The sequence below is a fragment of the Glycine max genome, chromosome 18 (assembly GCF_000004515.6).
Source record: "Glycine max cultivar Williams 82 chromosome 18, Glycine_max_v4.0, whole genome shotgun sequence".
NCBI classification, from domain to species: domain Eukaryota; kingdom Viridiplantae; phylum Streptophyta; class Magnoliopsida; order Fabales; family Fabaceae; genus Glycine; species Glycine max.
Window position 1 is genome coordinate 1,130,470 of NC_038254.2, and position 20,969 is coordinate 1,151,438.

At 34.3% G+C, this 20,969-nt stretch overlaps 1 protein-coding gene across 2 annotated transcripts; it reads left to right on the forward strand.

Annotated features, from left to right (window-relative positions):
- Nucleotides 1-983: 983 nt before the first annotated feature.
- LOC100811612 (small subunit processome component 20 homolog) lies at nt 984-20,372 on the forward strand. 2 transcript variants are annotated; one of them, XR_005889680.1, is made up of 32 exons: nt 984-1,135; nt 1,367-1,489; nt 1,766-1,923; nt 2,461-2,505; nt 2,655-2,733; nt 2,843-2,916; nt 4,184-4,290; nt 4,486-4,668; nt 5,463-5,666; nt 6,353-6,584; nt 6,673-6,744; nt 6,833-7,182; nt 7,517-7,709; nt 8,142-8,388; nt 8,475-8,814; nt 9,237-9,411; nt 9,534-9,674; nt 9,781-10,042; nt 10,170-10,625; nt 11,032-11,495; nt 12,627-12,763; nt 12,862-13,043; nt 13,153-13,533; nt 13,846-13,971; nt 14,159-14,224; nt 14,301-16,084; nt 16,179-16,458; nt 17,226-17,459; nt 18,105-18,641; nt 18,734-18,866; nt 19,423-19,734; nt 19,867-20,372. XR_005889680.1 is itself a non-coding variant. In XM_006601870.3 (31 exons), the coding sequence occupies exons 1-31, from the start codon at nt 1,067-1,069 to the stop codon at nt 19,677-19,679; spliced, it is 8,091 nt and encodes a 2,696-aa protein (XP_006601933.1). In that variant the 5' UTR covers nt 984-1,066; the 3' UTR covers nt 19,680-20,372. The 2 variants fall into 2 exon arrangements, 1 of the variants encoding a protein (XP_006601933.1); XM_006601870.3 differs by having other exon boundaries at nt 19,423-20,372.
- The last annotated feature ends 597 nt before the right edge of the window (nt 20,373-20,969 follow it).

The following is a 20,969-nucleotide window of genomic DNA, read 5'->3' on the forward strand; positions in this document are numbered from 1 at the left end:
AACAAATATATTTTTAACTTCAATCTGCATAGATCAAAACTACATTTTTTGTTACATGACATTTATGTAAAGAATCCATCAGTTTTGTTAATCACTAATATTCACCAAGGAAATAACTGACAATTTTTAGTGAAATTTGTTCTTTCAACTACCTTTTTCTATCTATAAAACTCAATTGCTTAGGAGATCGAGCCCATGTAGACCTAGTTTACATAACATTTAAAAATTATTTTTGAACACAATTTTATTTTTAACATTATGGAAAATACTTTTTTGGAATGCTAAAAAATAAAATTGTGTTATGGAAGTACTTTCTAAAATATTATTTTGTGTACCAAAAAGTACTTCTCAAAAATGTTAAACAAATTCCAAAAAGTTCAAGCAGAACACTAGAATCATTAAAAACCCATACAAAGGAAAAAAATTGTAAAATAGTAAAGCAATTGAAGTGGATAAAATGTTTAATTGATATCATTCCTTTAATTTGGACAACTTTACAAAGGGCTTCGCTACAACTTGGACAAATATAAGATCTAGCCACAAGTTGTTACATATATAAAATGAGAGACATTAACAATGTTGCGTGAGTGGACAAAAATAAAAACAAGGAAGAAAAGTAATTAAGAGTGTAAACATACTACATTGAAGTTTAGAGAATGAAAAAATCCTAATGCTAGAGCAAGAGATCAAAGGGTAATAAAGGAAGTGAAAGAAATGAGAGAGTTTGATGAAACAGAGGGAAATGTGTTGTTACTATGAAATAGGGTGTGCGAGGGAGAGAAGAAGGTCTGGAAAGGAAATGTTGTTTAACTAATTTTATTTTTTTTTTAAAAAATAGGGAAGGAGAACATACTTAGCCAAAAAGGGTGTGGTATAGCAAATACAAGAAAACCTGTTGGGAATGGGCTGGCCCAATGGACTTAACTCAATTGATAGCTGAGTCGGTTTTGTTCCCTCCATTCCTTTTCCTTTTTATTGTGGGGGAAAAGCAAACCCCTACTCTCTTCGCTTTCTCTGGCGGCATCTCTGCTGCAACTGTAACACTAACACTTCAACAGAACAGAACATGGCGACGGCTTCACAAGCTCGAGCTGTTAAGTCTCTCAACAAGTCCCCTGGAGGACGCCGTTTTGTCGTAAGCTTTCTTCTCTCTCTCTCTCTGTTTTTCTGTTGTTTCTGCTAAAACCCTAAACCCCGCCTTTGTTACAAATTAGTACTTTATTTTCGAATTGATAAAAGCCTTCTCTGAAGCTTTTCATTGCGAAGTAGCTACCAGTTATCGTTGAAATTTTGTTATCTGTATGCTCTTTTGTATTATTTGCGTGACATTTTCTTCTTCTAATTTTAAAAATCATTGAATGTACAGTTTAAGTCATTCTCGGATAGAGTAGATGAGATTGATATCAATGTATATCGAAGTCTTGATAAGGTCAAAGCCGAGCCATCCGAGGGTTCTTCTTTTTTCAGAGACTGCCTTATAGAATGGAGGGTATGTTTTAATATACAATTCAATTCCTCTCTTTTTTGTTTTACTTGTTTATTTGCTTTGCTGCATTCTTTGATTGATTGTATTTGCATTTGAGGAACATGTTGTGATAGCCGATGTCTTTAAGCAATGACAGGTGAGAAGGAGTTGCATACTAATCCAAATTCATTAATTGTGTAAAGAAAAAAAATTGCAGACTTTTATTACTAGCATGATCCTCTACTTCATCTCAGTCAGTCAATCTTTGTATAAATTATTTGCTTTAATTGTCAAATACAGGAGTTGAACACTGCTGAGGATTTCATTTCATTATATGAAGAAATTATGCCTTATACACAAACATTGCCCCTGGTGCTGTTGCACAAGGAATCTTTAATATCAAAGCTTCTTTCTAGGTTGCACATAAAAGCAAGGCTATCCCTTGAACCAATTCTCAGGTATGCTAGTCTTTTTCCATGGATTACTTCATTTTGCTTGATACGGAATTGTAGTGTGTTACACGATGAAGTGGTAACAATAAATCATATTACTTTGTTTTGAAAAACTTGGACATGGTATGTTTTAATGTGATTGGAGCAAGTATTTTGCATTCATGGTAGTAACAACAATTTTGGTGCATTCCTGACTTTCCTATCAGGTCTAGTTATTATCTTCAGCTTTATGTACACATTGATTGATTGATTTGGGATTCTTTTTGAGTGGTTGAATTCAGTTGTGAAAATTTATCGAAATTTATTAGTATTTGAATCTAGCTGTATAAGTATGCTGTTCTAATTACTATACGCACGTGTAAATATTAAATACTATTATATTTTCTGATTTATACCAGTGTTATTATATTTGTACTGAATGTTAACAACCAGGTAACCTTGGACTTGGTTAATTAATGGCTAGTTGGTTGTTATTTTCAGTGTTTTTTGTTTTCCTGTTGCTCTACAGCTGTTGCCAATAAATCTCAAGGCTTTGTTTTACAGGTTAATTGCAGCTTTATCTAGGGATCTCCTAGAGGAATTTGTTCCGTAAGTTGCTTATCACTTTGACAATTTTGGCTCTTTTGAGTTTCCCCTTCATTTCAATTGTCAAATCTTGCATAGCTCTTGCACATTTATATTTTTAACGAGAATGCTCACATGGTTTTCTTATTCATTATGGATATTGGCTTTTCTAGTCTATTGCCAAGAATTGTTGATTCTTTAGTCTCTCTTCTTGAGAGTGGTGGTGATAGGGAGCCAGATATCATTGAGCAGGTATATTCTATCATTTTGGAAAATGTTCTTATGAGTCTATCTTGTTCATTTCTTCTTTGGTAGTTTCCTTAGTTAAGCGTGAATTTTTGAAATGTTTGTTTTTATGCAGATATTCATGTCATGGTCATACATTATGATGTATCTGCAAAAATATCTTGTACGCAATCCATCAGAGGTGCTCAAGTGAGTAGTTGAGTTTGAACTTTTGTAGTTTTTTGTTTTTTCATTACCATATGAACTTAACTATGCTGCAAGCCCTGAAATACTCTGGGATGTGTATGCCGTTACCTGCACCATTTTGTTAAATCCCAAGGATTAATTTAATTTGCATCAGATTAAATATGGACTAGAACTGACTACTTACACTTTATCTCATTTGATCAATGAATTATTTGAGAGTAGTCTTCCCTTTCCTTGATTGGGCATTGTAATTTATTATTGTAATAGAATTTATACTTTTCTAACTGAGCAATTTTGTGATAAAGCAGAAAGCTAGTTGAGGCAAAAATCTTAGAAACTGTATTTTAAATTCTTAATATAGTTCAAAGGGATATGGTTTGCAAACATGGAAGGGCCCCTAATTTAAGTCTACAGACTACAACAACCTTAAAATGGTAGCATGATCTGAAAATTGAATGAGAAACAAAATAGATGGGGGCTAGTATTGATTATAATATGATGCTGGCCTTCAAAACTAGAAGTATAAGATCAGTAAGTGTTATTAAAAAAATTGAAATGCTGTTTCTGTCCCAGTGGAGTGTTTTGGCTATAGGAGATGCAAGAGGTGTAGGAGAGCTTGAAAAAGGAGCTAAAGCATTAAACTCACATTAAACCTCTGTTCACTTTTGTAGGCAATAGCAATAGATCCCCATGCACGAAAGCAACACAAACTTAATGGAATGACATACTGTGGTTGTGTTATTCCTTAGTTTTTTGGGTCATATAGCTTTAACAGACTCAATTATTCTTCATGCCCATTGGCTGGAAGTGTGTATAAATGAGAAAGACAACCATTTTACAAAAGTCTTGAAGTAATGCCTTGCTGCATTACTTGCATTGTTGGGACAATTTCCTATCACTTTTTTTTTTCTCAGCAAAAAATATATGATATATTTATAGACTAGTACCAGTGGTACTGAAAGTACATAGGAATAGATGTGAATCCTACTTTTTTATTTTGCAACTTGCTGCACCTCGCAATACCTGATCATATTATCTTTAAGGGTACTAAGGTAATGTTGCTAGCATCTAAGAATGAGAAAAGGGACGTTCCACCAAGGGTTGTTAAACACTTTACATGGAACTTGCAAAAAATTATCCCAACCAAGTTAGCTAGGCTTGAAGGACAACTGATTGATTACATTGTTTATTTTATTCTACAACCAGGCACTGAATTAAAATCTGATTTTTCTAATTTTGGAGTTGTTTTTCTTGATATTGATTCCTCAAGGGTCACGTCAAAATTGAGGTATTATCCAAAAGAATATGTCCAACAATTCATGGCAGAAGCAATGTCATTTGTTTTGAGGAATGCCCCAGATGAGCAGCTCAAAAGAGGTAGTCATGTTATTGATTATTTTGTTGTGGCTCCCCCCTCCCTTCTGTCTTGTTTTCTATATTTTTAAACAATTCCCCTGATTTTCTAGGGCTTGTTAAATAAAATGGTTCCTGGTTTAATCTTTCTGTAATTATGCTTCTATTGATTTGTTTGGATGGTTGCCAAACTTCTATTATTATTGTTTAATGGAACAGGAATCCGAAGAGTAATTGATGATGCAGTGAAGAAGCCATCTCTGTGTAGAGAGTCAGGTGTTGAAGCATTGGTTTTTAATATTATGAAAGGTCACTCATCCAGGTTCCATTCAAAAGCAGAGCGAGTGTTACAGTTGTTGACTAGTGAAGCAATTTATCCTATTGGTGATAAAGCTGACCAAGGTAATCTTGTTCTCCAGTTAAAAGAATTGTATTTTGATTCTTCTGATTTCACAAATCATTTGTGTAATTGTTGCTCAATCAAGCTGCTAGGCTACATCATATCAATAACATACTATGATCATCAGTATATGATTGATCTTTTTGTTAATCGGAGAATATACATTTTTCATTGGTTAAATCCCCCTGCAAACCAGACAAGGATTTAAGGAATGCAAGCAACCTCAATTTTGAATTTACTCTGTCCCTTTTAACATAATATCTTCCAAATCTCCCTCCCATGGTAGTTTTTATGAATATTTGGAATTGGTGAGATATGAAATTTGCTTTCATTAGATAGTTATTTTGTTATTACACGGAATGTGGTGAACATTTTGAAGGTTTATTCATAGCACTTGATGAATACTAGAAAAACCATGTGTAAGCATCAGACAGACACCATTTGATGATCTAGCCTCCAAGCAGGCTATTTTCTTTAGAATAGAAAGAAACTCGCGCATTCTCAACTTTGTAAAGTTAACCAGTAATTGATTGGTCCGTGCAATTTTCTTTTTCTCATGTCTCCTGTCCTCACCTGGTGCGATCAAGCTTTTTGTTGTTATGTATCTCTTGTAAATTTCTCTTTAATTTTTATTAAAACTTATGGGATTCTTGTGACAGGTTATTGTCTCTCTTTAGGAAACTGATGTTTTTTTTACTGTGGTCTAGTGCCAATTTGGCTATCTGTAGATATAATTTTGTTGATTTGTAATGCATTTTATCACATTGTTTCTTATTTCTACCTGCCTCTATTTCAGATTCAATGATCATTCTGAAAATTGTTAAATCTGTCTTCAAGAAACTATGCGAGAAGATGGAGTCTAAGGAGTTGGATTTGGTATGGAATTGCATATATAAGGAAGTAAATGAATGTCTTAATACTGGAAATAGCAGGCACCTACGACATATTTTATCAGTGCTTGTCTCGGCTATAAAGGTGCAAAATGGGCAAAAGGTGTCTGGTAAGTTGAAATACTTTATGTTACAGAACTTTTCCTTTTGATCTGTTCAGCTAAGTTGAGCTAATTGACAAGGATAATAAACTATGGTAGTTTTATAGTAAACTCATCATAAGCATATATTGGTATTTGATAAATGGATTGAATTTTAAGTTTGTTTAGGGAATCCGCCATAATGTTATCTTTTCCTTTTATTATTTAAATTTTTGTTACACTTGGAAGTAGTATGAGAGTAATCGCCATGGAAAGGTATGGTTAAGCCATTCCCAAATGTGAGGCTTTTAGGACCCGAACCTTTGTCCTCCATTAGGAGCGCAGTTTGCTTATCAGTGTCCAACCCCTTGTGGTTTATTAGTAAAATTTCAAGTCCTGGTTTTGTTAATATATGCTTATAGGTATAGCTTCTGTTTGGTATTTTTTTGCTTCTCTTCATCACTTATTAAGTGTACATATATTAATGGGTAATAAATAAGAGTCAGTGAATGGGTTGAGTTTAGGTACGATTGCTATCAGTTGGCTTGAGATTATCTCATTTTCATTTCGTCAAAGTGTGCATCGTGTTAATAGCATTTTTTTTCCGTTCAAATGTAATGTTTTTGACATAGGGATAGTGTGCATTTTCTTTTCTTTAGGAAGTTGCTAGAGTGGTCTATGTGGTTTTGCATTGATTTTAATTGCATTTTTGGCAGATTATAAGCCTATGCTGGAACTAGTTCTGCTGCTAGTGCAGACATTTATCAAACCTTGTGGAGTTATTGATTCACAGGAAGATATATATTTAGTTGTTGATAAGATTTTGAAATTAATGTTGGCCATTCTCAAAGGGCTCTGTAATTGCAATACCTCAATGATATCAGAGTGTGCTTTCAAGTGGGCTCCGATTTTTGAATCACCTCCAATTTTTAAATCAGCAAGCTCTAGGTAATGAACAGAACAGTGATATTATGATATTGGAATTCCCTTTAACTTGTTTCTATACCCTCTTGACATGTTTGAGCTTGGATTCCAGTTTGCTGCGTTTCATTAGAGAACTGCTACAGGAGAATCTTTGTTTACTTCATTTCAGAAGAAATGTTATAAGGTAACCTCATAATTGAGTGTGTGCATGATCAAATTGTTGTTTAATATTATACATATATAAATATTTGACTTCTATGACTTGTTTTTAGTGCAATGAATGATTTGATGGAGATTTCAGAGGAAGAGGTCATACATTTGTTACGATCTTTCTGTGAGAAAATGCAATTGGATAAACAGAACTCAGATTTTGTAGATGGAACAAGTGAAGAAGCACCACTGACTAGAATTTGCAGTCGTTTACAAGAGATAATATGTTGTTGGAAGGGAAAAATAAATGATATTGCACATGCTGATGTATTATGTCAAATTGATGAAGGAGTGTTGGCACTGCTGTGGGGAGCTGTTAGTTGCTATGCTCATATGTGTATTGTTGGTGCCAATCCGTCCTTGATGGTGGAGCTTGTGGATGCTGTAGATAATTTTCTGACTGTGAAATCTGGTATTGTATTACCTTCATTCCTGTATTCTTTCAGATATGATTTTCTGATGAGAAATCTTGTAGAACCTTGTGTCTAGGCTATATTAAAGCTGGTATTCTGTATTCCATTGTGTTTTGACTAGGTCGTGCTTGCTATCATAATATTGAACTGGATTGGACCATATTAAGAAAATATCTGGTTATGAGTTTACACTTGGATTATTGTATTTGTTGATCTTACAATTATTTTTTTCTATTTTGCTGCATGTGTTTTGCTGTTGAATTCTGTAGGTAATAAAAATAGAAAATACAATTTCTTATATTATTTTGTTTTTCTCTCTGTTTTTATCTGCAGACTGTATTGGAGATATGTCTAAAAAGGCCTGGGAAAGCATTATAGGGGCTGCATTAAGTTCTTTCAACAGATTGTACAGCAACAGTAACCATGGAGCTGATGAAACTGGAAAGTTTTTAAGTCTTGCAAAACGATATAAATCATCTCCACAAGTGTTGTTTGCTGTTGCTGGTTATTTGGAATTCAAGCATGGGTAGGTGAACATATGTTTATGTTAATTGCTTCCAGACATTTCTTCTTGTTTTCCAACCAAATTAATCCCTTAAATTAAAGTGTTAGTCAATTTGGTACTTGAAATTATAAAAATGTCATTTATTTCCTAAAATTACCACAAGTCATTTTAGTGTATATATATATATATATATATATATTTGTAATTTGAGGACTAAAAATGACCATCATTGTTTGGTAGTGCTAGGGACTAAAATGTACACCGTTCAATAATTTTAGGGTACTAAAATGACATTTTTGTAATATTAGGGACTAAATTGACCACTTTACATAATTTCAAGAAATAATTTTGTGTATTTGTCTCTACCAATTCTATAGTAGTCCCATTTTGTCAATAGGTGTATTAGTAGTTATAGCTCTGTACTTGTGTAACCCTCTCACTTGCATATCACAGTTCTTTGTTGGAAGACGCTGTGTATAGAATTTATCATCCAGAGCTTGAAGAAAAGACTGCAGATGCAGTGGCAACATTTTCTGATAATTTACATCATTCAGACAAGGAGATTCGCATTTCAACTCTTAAAATACTTTGTCACTATAAACCTTTGGGTTGGGAAAATTCTTCAGTGGATCAGCCAGTTGCTAAGAAAAGGAAAACTGAAGTTTCTCCAACTCTAAATGTCGAATGCACAGAAAATAATGTATGTATCTTACTATCTTTTATATTCTGTTCCGCTTTTTTAACTTAAGCTTCAGTATGTCAGTGTGCTTTTTGGTGAAATGACAGGCTCTGCTGTTGCTCCTTTCTATTGAAACAACTCCTATTTCAATTTCTTCAAGCAGAAGCATTCAGCTATTCATTTCCAAAATACAGATGGAACTATCTGCTGGAAGGATTCCTAATGTTTATGTGCCTCTTGTTTTGAACGGATTGTTTGGCATCTTGAATAATCGATTTAGCTACTTATGGAATCCCGTATTAGAATGTATTGCTGTCTTGATTAGCCTACATTTTTTACGTGTATGGGATAGCCTTGTTGCTTATCTAGAAAGGTGCCAAACAATTTTTGATACCCCTTCTAACTTGCACGGGAGTGTCAATGGTGCATTGTTTGATCAGCCAGCTGGTACGTTTGAATTTTATTTACACCATCCATAATGTTCCTCAGTTCTTCCCCATTTTGCGTACAGGATGTCATAGGCGTGAGACTTGGACACTATTTTATATGTAATTGGTTAATTGTTGGTGAATTGGACGTGAGTTCAATATATTCTGTGAAATTATAATTAATTAGTTTGCATTTAGCTTAGTTGGTAATAACCCAAATAAAAAGTTGATGTGTTAGATTTTGTAATTTTTTTCTTCAAAAACTTCAAATTCCTAACTTTTATTTTTTACAATATATAGAAAAATAACAAAAATTTAATTATTACTATTTTGGTGGGTGTTATGTAAGGAAAAGTTGCCATTTAAGTTCTCGACTTTTGAGATTATATTCATGATCTGCCATCCTGCAGGCCTGGTAATCAAGTTGATTTTGTTTCTCAGGTTTAGTTGATTGTTTCAAATTGTTTGTCTATCATGCATCTGATAGCACACCATCTGTAACAATATTAGCATTATTGCTGCAAGCTTTGCAAAAAATTCCAACTGTTATTGAACCTCGCTCTCGGCAATTCATTCCTTTATTTTTGAAGTTTTTGGGATATCCTGATCTTGTAAGGTAAATATTTACTGTATTTTGTCTCTTTCATGAAGCATGACATTGAACTATATGAACATCTTAAGCTTGACTTAAATTACCATGTTTGACAATTTTTTTTCATTTGCAAAATGAAATTGCAGTGTGGGATTGTTTGATTCTCATGCTTGTAAAGGGAAAGAGTGGAAGGCCATCTTAAAAGAATGGTTAAATTTGTTGAAGCTGATGAAAAATCCCAAGTCATTTTACTGTGGCCAGTTTCTTAAGGATGTTCTGCAGCATAGGTTGATGTGCAATTCAATTATGTATCTTATACTGCAATGTTTCTTTCACATGGTCTTCTATTTTAAACATACTTTTTTTTCCTTTCTGTTTTTGGGTATTTGGCAGGCTTTTAGAAGAAAATGATACTGAAATACAGATGAGAGTTTTGGATTGCCTGTTAATCTGGAAGGATGATTATATTTTACCATATGTTGAACATTTAAGAAACTTGATTAGTTCAAAAAATTTAAGGGAGGAACTGACAACATGGAGTTTATCGAGAGAATCTGAAATAATTGAAGAATGCCACCGGGCTTATCTTGTGCCATTAGTTATCCGTCTTTTGATGCCGAGAGTAAGAAAGTTGAAAGGACTTGCATCTCGAAAGGTATACTCAATTTGAGTATCTTGAGGTTGTTTTATATTTCTGTCATCCTATTTTTTTTTTGTCACACATGCTTTTCATTTGCCTTTAACTTTGTAGACTAATCATTTGTCATTTTTTTATTTGTCAGAAAGCAAGCATTTGTCATCGGAAATCTATTCTTAGTTTCATAGCTGGACTTGATGTTGTTGAGCTGCCTCTTTTCTTTGCACTACTGATAAAGCCCTTGCAAATAGTGAAGAAAACTGATGGGCCTGCTAACTTGTTTTGGACTTCAGATAAAGTTTCTATTGATGAATTTCAAGCTGATGCTTTGTTGGAATATTTTACTTTGGACAATATAGCAAACCTATCCTGGAAAAAGAAATATGGTTTTTTGCATGTCATTGAAGACATTATTGGGGTTTTTGATGAATTGCATATCAGGCCTTTTCTTGATCTACTGGTGGGGTGTGTTGTTCGGTTATTGGAGAGCTGCACTTCAAGTCTCCATGCAAATTTGAATGGGCTTCCTTCAGATCAGCACAATTGTAGCACTAGCTCAAATTCTCTTGGGGAGGACAGTGTGCCAACAAACCAAACCCAGGTAAAATTATGTTCATGGTTTCATGCTGAATGCAAATTTTAATGTGTAGTGAACTATCTAAGTGAACTTGAGAATGAAATAAATGTTTCAGGGTAGATGTTGGCACAAATAGTGATTAGCACTGGCATTTGGTGTGCTTGAATAAAATTAACTTTTTTTATCAACTTTTGTGGGATAAGAGCTAAGGCTTTGTTTTTCTTGTTGTTGAATCTTTTGTGGATGTTTTAGTGGCAGTGATGGTTGCTTTGCTATGTTGCTTGTTATAATTGTCTCCTTCTTGTTGCTTGATGGCAACTAAAACTAGATTAACTGAGCTACTGGATGTGGATGGAATCATAACTTTTCCTTCTTATGATCTTTATTGTCTGTTTTATTGAATATTCTAGTTTTTAATTTGTTTGTGCAGATTAATGGTACTTTGAACCAGCTGAAGGATATGAGATCTCTGTGCCTGAAAATTATTTCCCTTGTACTCAATAAGTACGAAGATCATGAATTTAGTTCTGATTTGTGGGACAGATTCTTTTCTGCAGTAAAACCGCTGGTTGATAAATTTAAACAAGAGGCTGCTAGTAGCGAGAAACCAAGTTCACTGTTATCTTGCTTTTTGGCCATGAGTGCAAACAATAAACTTGTAGCACTATTATACAGGAAAGAAAGTCTTGTACCTGATATATTTTCCATTATCTCTGTCAATTCAGCTTCTGAAGCTGTTATATATTGTGTTCTAAAGTTTGTTGAAAACTTATTAAGCCTTGACAATGAGTTTAATGATGAAGACAATTCTGCTCAAAGAGTTTTACTTTCAAATATTAAAGTACTGATGGACAGCATGTGCTGTTTATTTGGAAGTGATAATGCAATCAAGAGGTATATTAGTTCTATTTGCTTAAGCTCTCTCAATTTTAGTTGCCAAATTAATTAGTTTAACCATGTAAGTGTGCATGTTGCTGCTAACTCAATACTCAGTCTCTGCATTTGGTTTGGTAATTGTATTTTACTCCTACACAATATAAAGTAACTGTTAACAATGATACAAAATACCCTGTGGTTCTCTATGCAAGAAAGAATTTTTACAGTCTAGTTGATAAGGGGCAGTGATGAATGGTAGCTGTAAGGAGCATGAGGTAAACAAAAATTGTAAGTGTCACATGTGATTAAGTATCTACAATCTCCATAATCAAGCTCAAATACAAGCATCTAGGAAGGGCCTTTGGACAATCAATTTTCCCATCTAGACCAATGCTGAAAATATAGATCTGAATGAAAACTGATAACTGGTCATTAGTGTGTCAAGCAGTTGTTTTTTGTTAATTAAGGGTTGCTGTTATTCTGGGTGTCTGAGAGCTTTACCTGTTTGTGGTATATATTAGATATAAACAATGGTGCACTTTCACCTAACAACTTAAGCATTTTAGGAGAATTGGTCCTTGACATATATTAGTGTCTCTATGACCAAGTGGTTAGGAGTTCCTTGTTGCTTCCATTCTTATAATAAAATTTGACTTCATGCAAAGGTAGTGGGCCTGTGCTTCAAGGCCAAAGGCCCCAGTGTGAGGGAGCGTGTTAGCATAAAATCATTTATGTGCTTTCTGCTTAAGCTTTTAGGAAGTTGGTCCTTGACAGTTTAGAAATAGAGAACAAAGACTATATAATGGCATAGTAGAAAGGAGGTAAGCAGTGAAGTTTATCAATAGGATTAGGATTGCAAGTGGAACAAATACCTTTGCATAATTTATTTGGAAGTTTCTAGTGCATGAGGCAGGGCAGGAGATTGGGCAAACACAATCTGATTATTTGAAAAATAACAAGATTATGTACTAACATACTCAGGAAATGTGTTGACATGATAATTTTATCATATGAAAGTCTGATGCCTTATTATATTTTTTTTATTGCATATTATGTATGAAATAAACAACATTCTTTTATGTATGAGAACACATGTAGGAGAATGAGGAGTTGAGCACTTAATGTTTTGCTCTCTTTTTTCTTGGACAGAAAGCTGATCAAATCTCCTGGTGAGACAGTAATAAGAATTTTAGAATTTTTGCCCAAGTACATCAGCGAGGCAGAGTTGGCAAAGCAGTTTGTGGACATATTGCTTCTGTTCTTGGAAAATAAAACTCAAAATTCTGGTGAGAGAATAGTGTATATCCACACTTGTTCTCTTTTCATCCTTTGCCTTTTTGACAACTTAATTTCTGCATTAATACTGAAACTCTCTTGGTTATAGATGTTAGGGTTGAAGCTTTGCAAGTCATTCAAAATATTATACCGATACTAGGACATGGAAGTACCGCTAAAATTCTAAGTGCTGTTTCTCCCTTATATATTTCGGCTGAGTTGGATATGCGTTTGAGAATATGTGATCTTCTTGATGCTCTTGTAGCTTCTGATGCATCTTTACTCTCAGTGGTAATCCCTGTTCTTTTGTCTCCCTTGATCCATGCATATTTCTTTCGAAAAAAACCATACCACATTCCCTGTTTCTTTAATTTTTCTCTACTATTTTATTGGGATGCAGGCAAAACTTCTTCGACAGCTGAATGCAACATCTACTTTGGGTTGGCTTGATCATGATGCCATTTTAAATGCTTACGGAATCATTAATACTGATTTCTTCAGAAGCGTTCAAGTGGAGCATGCATTACTTATTTTATCACATTGTGTGCATGACATGTCATCAGAAGAAACAACTTTTATGTTTAGTGCATATAGTTCATTGCTGTCTTTTGTTGATTTTTCTGCTCATATCCTTTGCCAAGAAGGAAACAGTGAAGAACAGTTGTCAGTGATGAGAAACACTGATAGTTGTTGGACAAAATCTTGCATCCAGCGTACAGCAAAGAAATTTCTCTTGAAGCATATGGCAGATGCGATGGACGGATCACTTTCAGTTATAAAGGTATTTGTTAAACTTCAGTCATAAATCATTTTTAAGTGTTAGGTACTGTATCATAATTATATGAAGTTCCATCATATATGTGCATATAGTTGGCCTTTTTCCTATGTCTGCCTTTGTGGCAGCACACGTCTGTCTCACATATAAGTGGGCAAATTTGTTGCCATTCCTACTTTTTATCATTGCAAGGATAATGAGAATAGTAAATTGGCATAAATACTATGTTTATTTCTATTTGAAAATGTAAGCTTAAATTATAAATAAATAGTTGTATATTTATGTTTTTACTTTTTACACTGGTTTATGTTGTTGCAGGGATGGATAAAATTGTTACATCAAATGGTGTTGAAGCTTCCGGAAGTGTCAAACCTCAAATCACTTATGGTCTTGTGCAATGAGGATGGTGAAGTGAATTTTTTTGACAATATAACTGACTCGGTGGTATGTTTTTATTCCAAACATTTCATGGCTATATGTTTACTGTCATTATTTTCTAATGAAACAGTTTTCTTCTGCTTTTGCTTATTATAAACTTTAATTCTTGTTATTCATTTGTTAGTTCTTTAGTTCTGGTGTAGTTATTTAAATGCTTGCAGAATGTCTCATGTAAGTACAATTGATGTTGCAGATACGTAAGAGAGTCAAGGCATTGTCTTGGTTTCGGAATGTTATCAGTGTGAACAAGTTTTCAGAGGTAGTAACTTTATCCTTTCAAATGAAAGTATTTTTCCTAGTTACTGAAATTTAATTATTTTATTGTTTACTACCAGTTCATCACTGAGAAAGTGTTCATGCGACTCTTCTTCAACATGTTGTATGATGAGAAAGAAGGAAAGGCAGAACATATGAAAAATGCATGCATAGAAACCATTGCTTCTGTATCTGGTCAGATGGGATGGAAGTCATACTATGCATTATTGATCAGATGTTTTTGGGGTGCATCCCGTAGTCCAGACAAACAGAAACTCTTCATACGCCTGATTTGCAGTATTTTGGATAAATTTCACTTTTCAGAAGTTCCTCACAATAAAGAACCTAAGGAATCTTTGGGTGGAGTTTCTGACATGGATATAACTGATACTGATGTGAACAAAGAGATACAGACATGCCTGTATAAAGTTGTGCTTCCAAAGATACAGAAGTTACTGAATTCTGATTCTGAAAAAGTCAATGTAAATATCAGTCTTGCTGCACTGAAGTTACTTAAATTACTTCCAGGAGATGTGATGGACTTGTATCTTCCAACAATTGTTCATCGAATTTCAAACTTCTTGAAGAGCCATCTAGAAAGCATTCGTGATGAAGCCAGGTCGGCATTGGCTACTTGTTTGAAAGAACTTGGATTGGAATACTTGCAATTTATTCTCAAGGTTTTGCAATCTACCTTGAGACGAGGATATGAACTTCATGTCTTAGGATACACGCTTAATTTTATTTTGTCCAAGTGTCTTTCAAGTCCAGTTGCTGGAAAGATAGATTACTGTTTGGAGGATCTGCTTTCTGTGATAGAGAATGACATTCTTGGAGATGTTGCTGAGCAAAAGGAGGTGGAAAAGATAGCTTCAAAAATGAAAGAAACAAGGAGGAAAAAATCATTTGAAAGCTTGAAATTGGTGGCCCAAAATGTAACATTCAAAAGCTATGCACTGAAGCTCCTTGCACCAGTGACTGCTCATTTGAAGAAGCACATCACACCAAATGTAAAAGGAAAATTGGAAAATATGTTGCAACATATAGCTACTGGTATTGAAAGCAACCCCTCTGTAGATCAGACTGATCTATTTATATTTGTTTATGGCATTATTGAAGATGGATTAAATGACGAAATTGGTTGGCACGAGAATAAATTGTTGAAATTGGAAGGCAAAGATAGCCGTATTAATGCCAAAAGAATTTCTACAGGCCATGTAGTTGCTAATGGCTTATTGTGTTCACACCTTATTACAGTGTTTGGTCTCAGAATATTTCATAAGCGAATGAAGAGTATGAAACAGGATGTAAAAGATGAAAATACTTTATCCTTATTAGACCCTTTTGTCAAGCTATTATGTGATGGCTTATGCTCTAAGTATGAGGATATCTTATCTACTTCCCTTGGGTGCCTTGCTATACTGGTAAAGTTGCCTTTACCATCCCTTCAACAACATGCTGAGAGAGTAAAGGCTGCTCTGTTGGATATTGCTCATGGTTCGGTGAACTCTATCAGTCCTTTAATGCAGTCTTGCTTGACTTTGCTGACTGTGCTTTTGAGGAACACTAAAATTTCTCTCACCTCAGATCAAATAAGTTTATTAATTCATCTTCCTATATTTCTTGATCTTGAAAAAAATCCATCGTTGGTGGCCCTGTCACTTCTAAAGGGAATTGTCAGTCGCAAGATGGTGGTACCTGAGATATATGATCTTGTTACTACGGTTGCTGAACTGATGGTGACAAGTCAAATGGAACCCGTTCGCAAAAAATGCAGTAAAATTCTGTTGCAGTTTCTGCTTGATTATCGACTTTCAGAGAAACGCTTGCAACAACATCTTGATTTCCTGCTCTCAAATTTGAGGCAAGTGTTTCAGCTAGTTTTTTTTTGTTATTAATATTATATTTTCTTTTTCAAAGATTGATTTTAGCCGTGTGGATGTTTTAATCCTTTACAGGTATGAACATTCAACTGGACGGGAATCTGTTCTTGAAATGATTCATGCTATTATTGTCAAATTTCCAAGAAGTGTTTTGGATGAACAATCACATATATTGTTTGTCCATTTGGTAGCGTGCTTAGCCAATGACAATGATAATATTGTTCGTTCTATGAGTGGGGCTGCTATAAAGAAGCTCATTAGTTCTGTTAGTCCTAATTCACTTAAATCTATTCTTGAGTATGCTCTTTCTTGGTATTTGGGTGGCAAGCAGCAACTATGGGGTGCAGCTGCTCAGGTAATGTTCTCTAAAATGTCTTGTGAATCATAAATTTATTAGAAAGCATAAATTTCAATATTATATCACCTCAATATATTGATATTTTTTTTGGGTTTGCTTGTAATGTGCCATGGTCTTACCATATCATGCTTATGTGGTGTCTTTTGTAGTTAATATTTTTTTGTTCCTTGGGTTTGCTTGTAATATGATAGGAAGAACTGTTGGAAATACAAGCATTACTTTCTGACCAAATATTCCAAAGGACAGTATAGATGCCATGTTGGCATAAAATGTTTATTTCTGTACTCCTATTACATCACATGTTTAATGGAAAGAAATGAGTCTAAACTCGGATGACACACCTAACAGTTACCAAAAAATTCCTAATACAATGGCTGCAGAGCATTACATTAAATGACTGGTGTTTGCAAGTAGAACCACACCTAGTGCACTTTATTGAAGAAAGAGCTTTGTGTAGTGTATGAATAGTAATTAGTATTAATGATGCTCAGAACTACTGTTCAAAGGAAATACTTGATGTTGGGATTTAGATAGCTTTGGTTTTTCATATAGGATTGTCACAGGAATCTTTCTCCACAAAGTAAGAAACTGGAGGAAAGACTTGCTTTGGTAATCACAGGAAGAATCAAGAACCAATCCATTTTGTGTTTGATTTAATTCCATTTTTTTGTTTGACATTAATCATGAAAATTATTTCAGCATAGAACATTTTTAATTTTTCCTGTCAGCATCATTCATATTGACCTCTGAAATTGCCGATACAGGTTCTGGGGCTGCTGATTGAAGTAAAAAAGAAAGGATTTCAGGAACATATAAATTGTATTTTGCCTGTGACTAAACACATCTTGCATTCTGCCGTAGATGCAGTTACTAACAGGCAAGAGGGCTTTTCTGCTGAATCTGCCATTCCGCTTTGGAAGGAGGCATACTATTCTCTTGTTATGTTAGAGAAGATGATTAATCAGTTCCGTGATTTATGCTTTGCAAAGTATCTTGAGGTAAATCTCTGTGTCTAATAAATATATTTGGATTCAGACATTGACATGTATATATGCATTGCTTATGACATGACATGTAGTCTACGAAATCTCTTTATAAAAAAGGCCATGTGGATTGCTAGCTGGCTCATTTGAGTCTGTAATTTTATTTGACTTTGGGTTTTGGCTGGAGTTATGAAGGAAAAGGAATGGTTAAAGTTGTTAGAAATACAACTAAAATGAACTATTTGATTTTGGGTTTTGATAGGATGAGCTATTTGGTAATTAATCGGAACAAACTAAAACCTTAAGCTGTTACTGCTAGGCCTATGCATGGTTTTATCATTTGTGTCTTTAACATGCTCAGATGAAAGAATTTTTGGGCTTGAAGCATGTAAAATTCATAGATCCAACCCCTTGTGCTGCAATTTTAATCTTGTTAAGAACAATGGAATGACAAGGTTCTGATACCATGTCTTGTAATAACTCTTCTATAAACTCACTGCTGGGTGGAAGCTCTATACTGTAGAGTGTAGGCAGTTTTTTCCTGCCATACAAGCACTAATGTGGGAATAATCAAAACTTTACCATTTAACTTTCCACTCTTCAGTTTCCCACATTTCATAGCAAGCACTCTGACATGTTGACATGTAATATTTTGTACAGACATTTCAGGATATATGGGAAGCAATATCTGAGATGCTGTTGCACCCGCATTCATGGATACGCAACAGATCAGTTCGCCTTGTAGCCCTATACTTTGCACGTGCAACAGATGTTAGCAGAGAAACTAATGGAAGCTCCTTAAGAAGTTATTTTATTATGAGTCCAAGTAGACTATTTTTAATAGCCACTTCTCTTTGCTGCCAACTAAAAATGCCATTCATAAATGATGCTGACAGCAGCCTGATGACCCAGAATATTGTCTTTGCTATCTGTGGTGTGCATTCTTTGATGGGGCAAAATGCATGTATAGATCCCCCTGCATTCTGGTCTACTCTTGAGCAACAAGAAAAGGATCGGTTTCTTAAAGCTTTTGACTTGCTTGATTCAAGAAAAGGAAGAAGCATGTTCATGTCCTCATCTTTCTCTTCTATATATGAAGATAACAATCAGCTGAATGTTGACAATGCTCAACGTGCACTAGTCTCATTATTGCTCCGGAAAATGGGGAAGATTGCCCTCCAAATGGATGTTATTCAGGTTGGTACACAAGCTCTTTGCATGTGCATTCTTTAGTCTTGTTCATTGTGCCTATGATTAATATTATATCCTATTTCTCTTGCTTAACACAGATGGGAATAGTCTTCAACAGTTTTGGGAATATTATGGCGCAGATTAGTCAGGATGACTGCCAACACTATGCACACGTGATCTTGTTGCCTCTATATAAAGTTTGTGAAGGATTTGCGGGAAAAGTTGTTACTGGTTAGTTTTTCTAACTAGGATATGTAGAAATGCAGCCTAAATTTGCTTGTTTCCTCTCTTGTATTTCCTTAATTTTCTGTATAGTAGATAGTAGATAAATTCTAAGTTTGTGATAGGTAACCATCTTACTGAAATGTTGTGTAGAATTGTTTTTTGTAAATTTTTTGTATGGCTGGCTATGTTGTCCTATCAGAATCAGAATCCTCTCACATTACTAACGTGAGAGGGTCATGTTATGGGACAGAAAGATACCATAAAAAATCAATGGAGCCTACATAAATAAATGTGGGTCCTGCTATAATTTGTGTCTTTTTCCTAACATGATCCTTTCTTGTTATTAACGAGAGGGAGGATTCTGATCCATCCACCAAGACTTTCTTTACCTTTTATATTCCATATTTTTTTTGGTGATGGGGTGAGGGTGACTAGTCATGCCTAATGTTCTAATGTTTTGTTAATTGTTACTACTCTACCTAATATTTTTTGTTTATCGCTTCTCTTCTTTCCTCTTCTAATTCTTTCTGACATATTACTGAGCATGGTTGTTTTTTACCAGATAATGTCAAGAAGTTGGCAGAAGACACCTGTAAAAAACTAGAGAATATTTTGGGTACTCAGAACTTTGTGCAAGTTTACAACCTTATCAGGAAGAACCTTAAATTGAAAAGAAATAAGAGGAGACAAGAAGAAAAGCTCATGGCCGTTATCAATCCGATGCGAAATGCCAAACGGAAGTTAAGAATTACTGCCAAGAATCGTGCTAACAAAAAGAGAAAGATTACGACAATAAAAATGGGGAGGTGGATGCGTTGATTGAAAGGAGGTGTGAGGAGAAATGTCCATATCTCTGTACCTCTAGTTTGGCACTGTGAGTGCTCCTGTATTGAGGTTTTCGTAAAATCACTGATCTTGCCATGAACCAAGATACTCCTGGAGATAATCTCGTTTGCTAAAAAATTGAGATGTGAGATGCCATCTTATGAATGTTCCATCTACGCAGGGTTTTCAGGTATAAATGAAGCCATGTCAATGTCACCTGGTTGTTTGAAGAAAAATGGTGGCTTTGTGGAATTTTCTTCATAATTTTCATGATAGATGGTAACAAACATATCTTGTAAAAGAAAAAAAAAGTCAATTCACAGCTATAGCAGGCAGTTGTTGGTCAGCCTACTGTGCTTGAACTCTCCACTTATTTTTTAGTGTACAATAGTCAGCACTTCATACATACTACCAACTCAATTGGACTCTCCACTTATATATGCGGCTTGAAGCATGAATGATTCGCTTAACGATACTTATTTATGAAAATTGTTTGTAGCGTATATCCAAATTTTTGCTGTACAGACTAGAGGATAAAAAGAAATACAGCATTAGGGGAGAATATTCTTTTGGATTTTTGTTGTTCGTTTCTTGTTTTGCTTTCTACCCAATGTCATTCTTGGATCATGACATACAATTCCATATAATTCTTTCTAGCAATATTACTTACAGTTTTCTCTAGTCTAATAAATTTCAAGTGAAAAATAGAAGAGTTATTATTAATATATTTATTTATTCTTTTATCTCATTTTCACTCTATTTTACCTTTTTTCACTAATTATTAAACAACTTCGTTTTTTTTATCTCATTTTTTTATTTACCCGAAAACGGAGTTGATGTCGCCCATTCTCATCTTTTAAGCTCTGTAAAAACGATCATTATCTTAGGTTATATTGGATTCTCTATTTCATCATATTAGATTAGTTGTATTCTGTGCTCTGACTGAATTATATACTATCTTCAAGACTTAAAACTAAACAAAGGAAATATTATTCTTAAATTTCATGTGTATATTTTTTTTGGGTAAACAATTATTTTTGTTTCTGAATGTGTAATTTGTTGACAAATGCGTTCCTGAAAAATAAAAATACAAAATTTAGTCTGAAAGTGTTAAAAGTGCGACAAATATATCCGACTGTTAACTGTTAATAAAATAACCTGTGTGGCACAGAGGGATAAATTTTTCACTAAATGATTGTCAATATGATCATATCTAATTATCAGTATATGGGTATAGTTGTCATATAATATTGTGACAAATTATTATAATTGGAAATATAATGT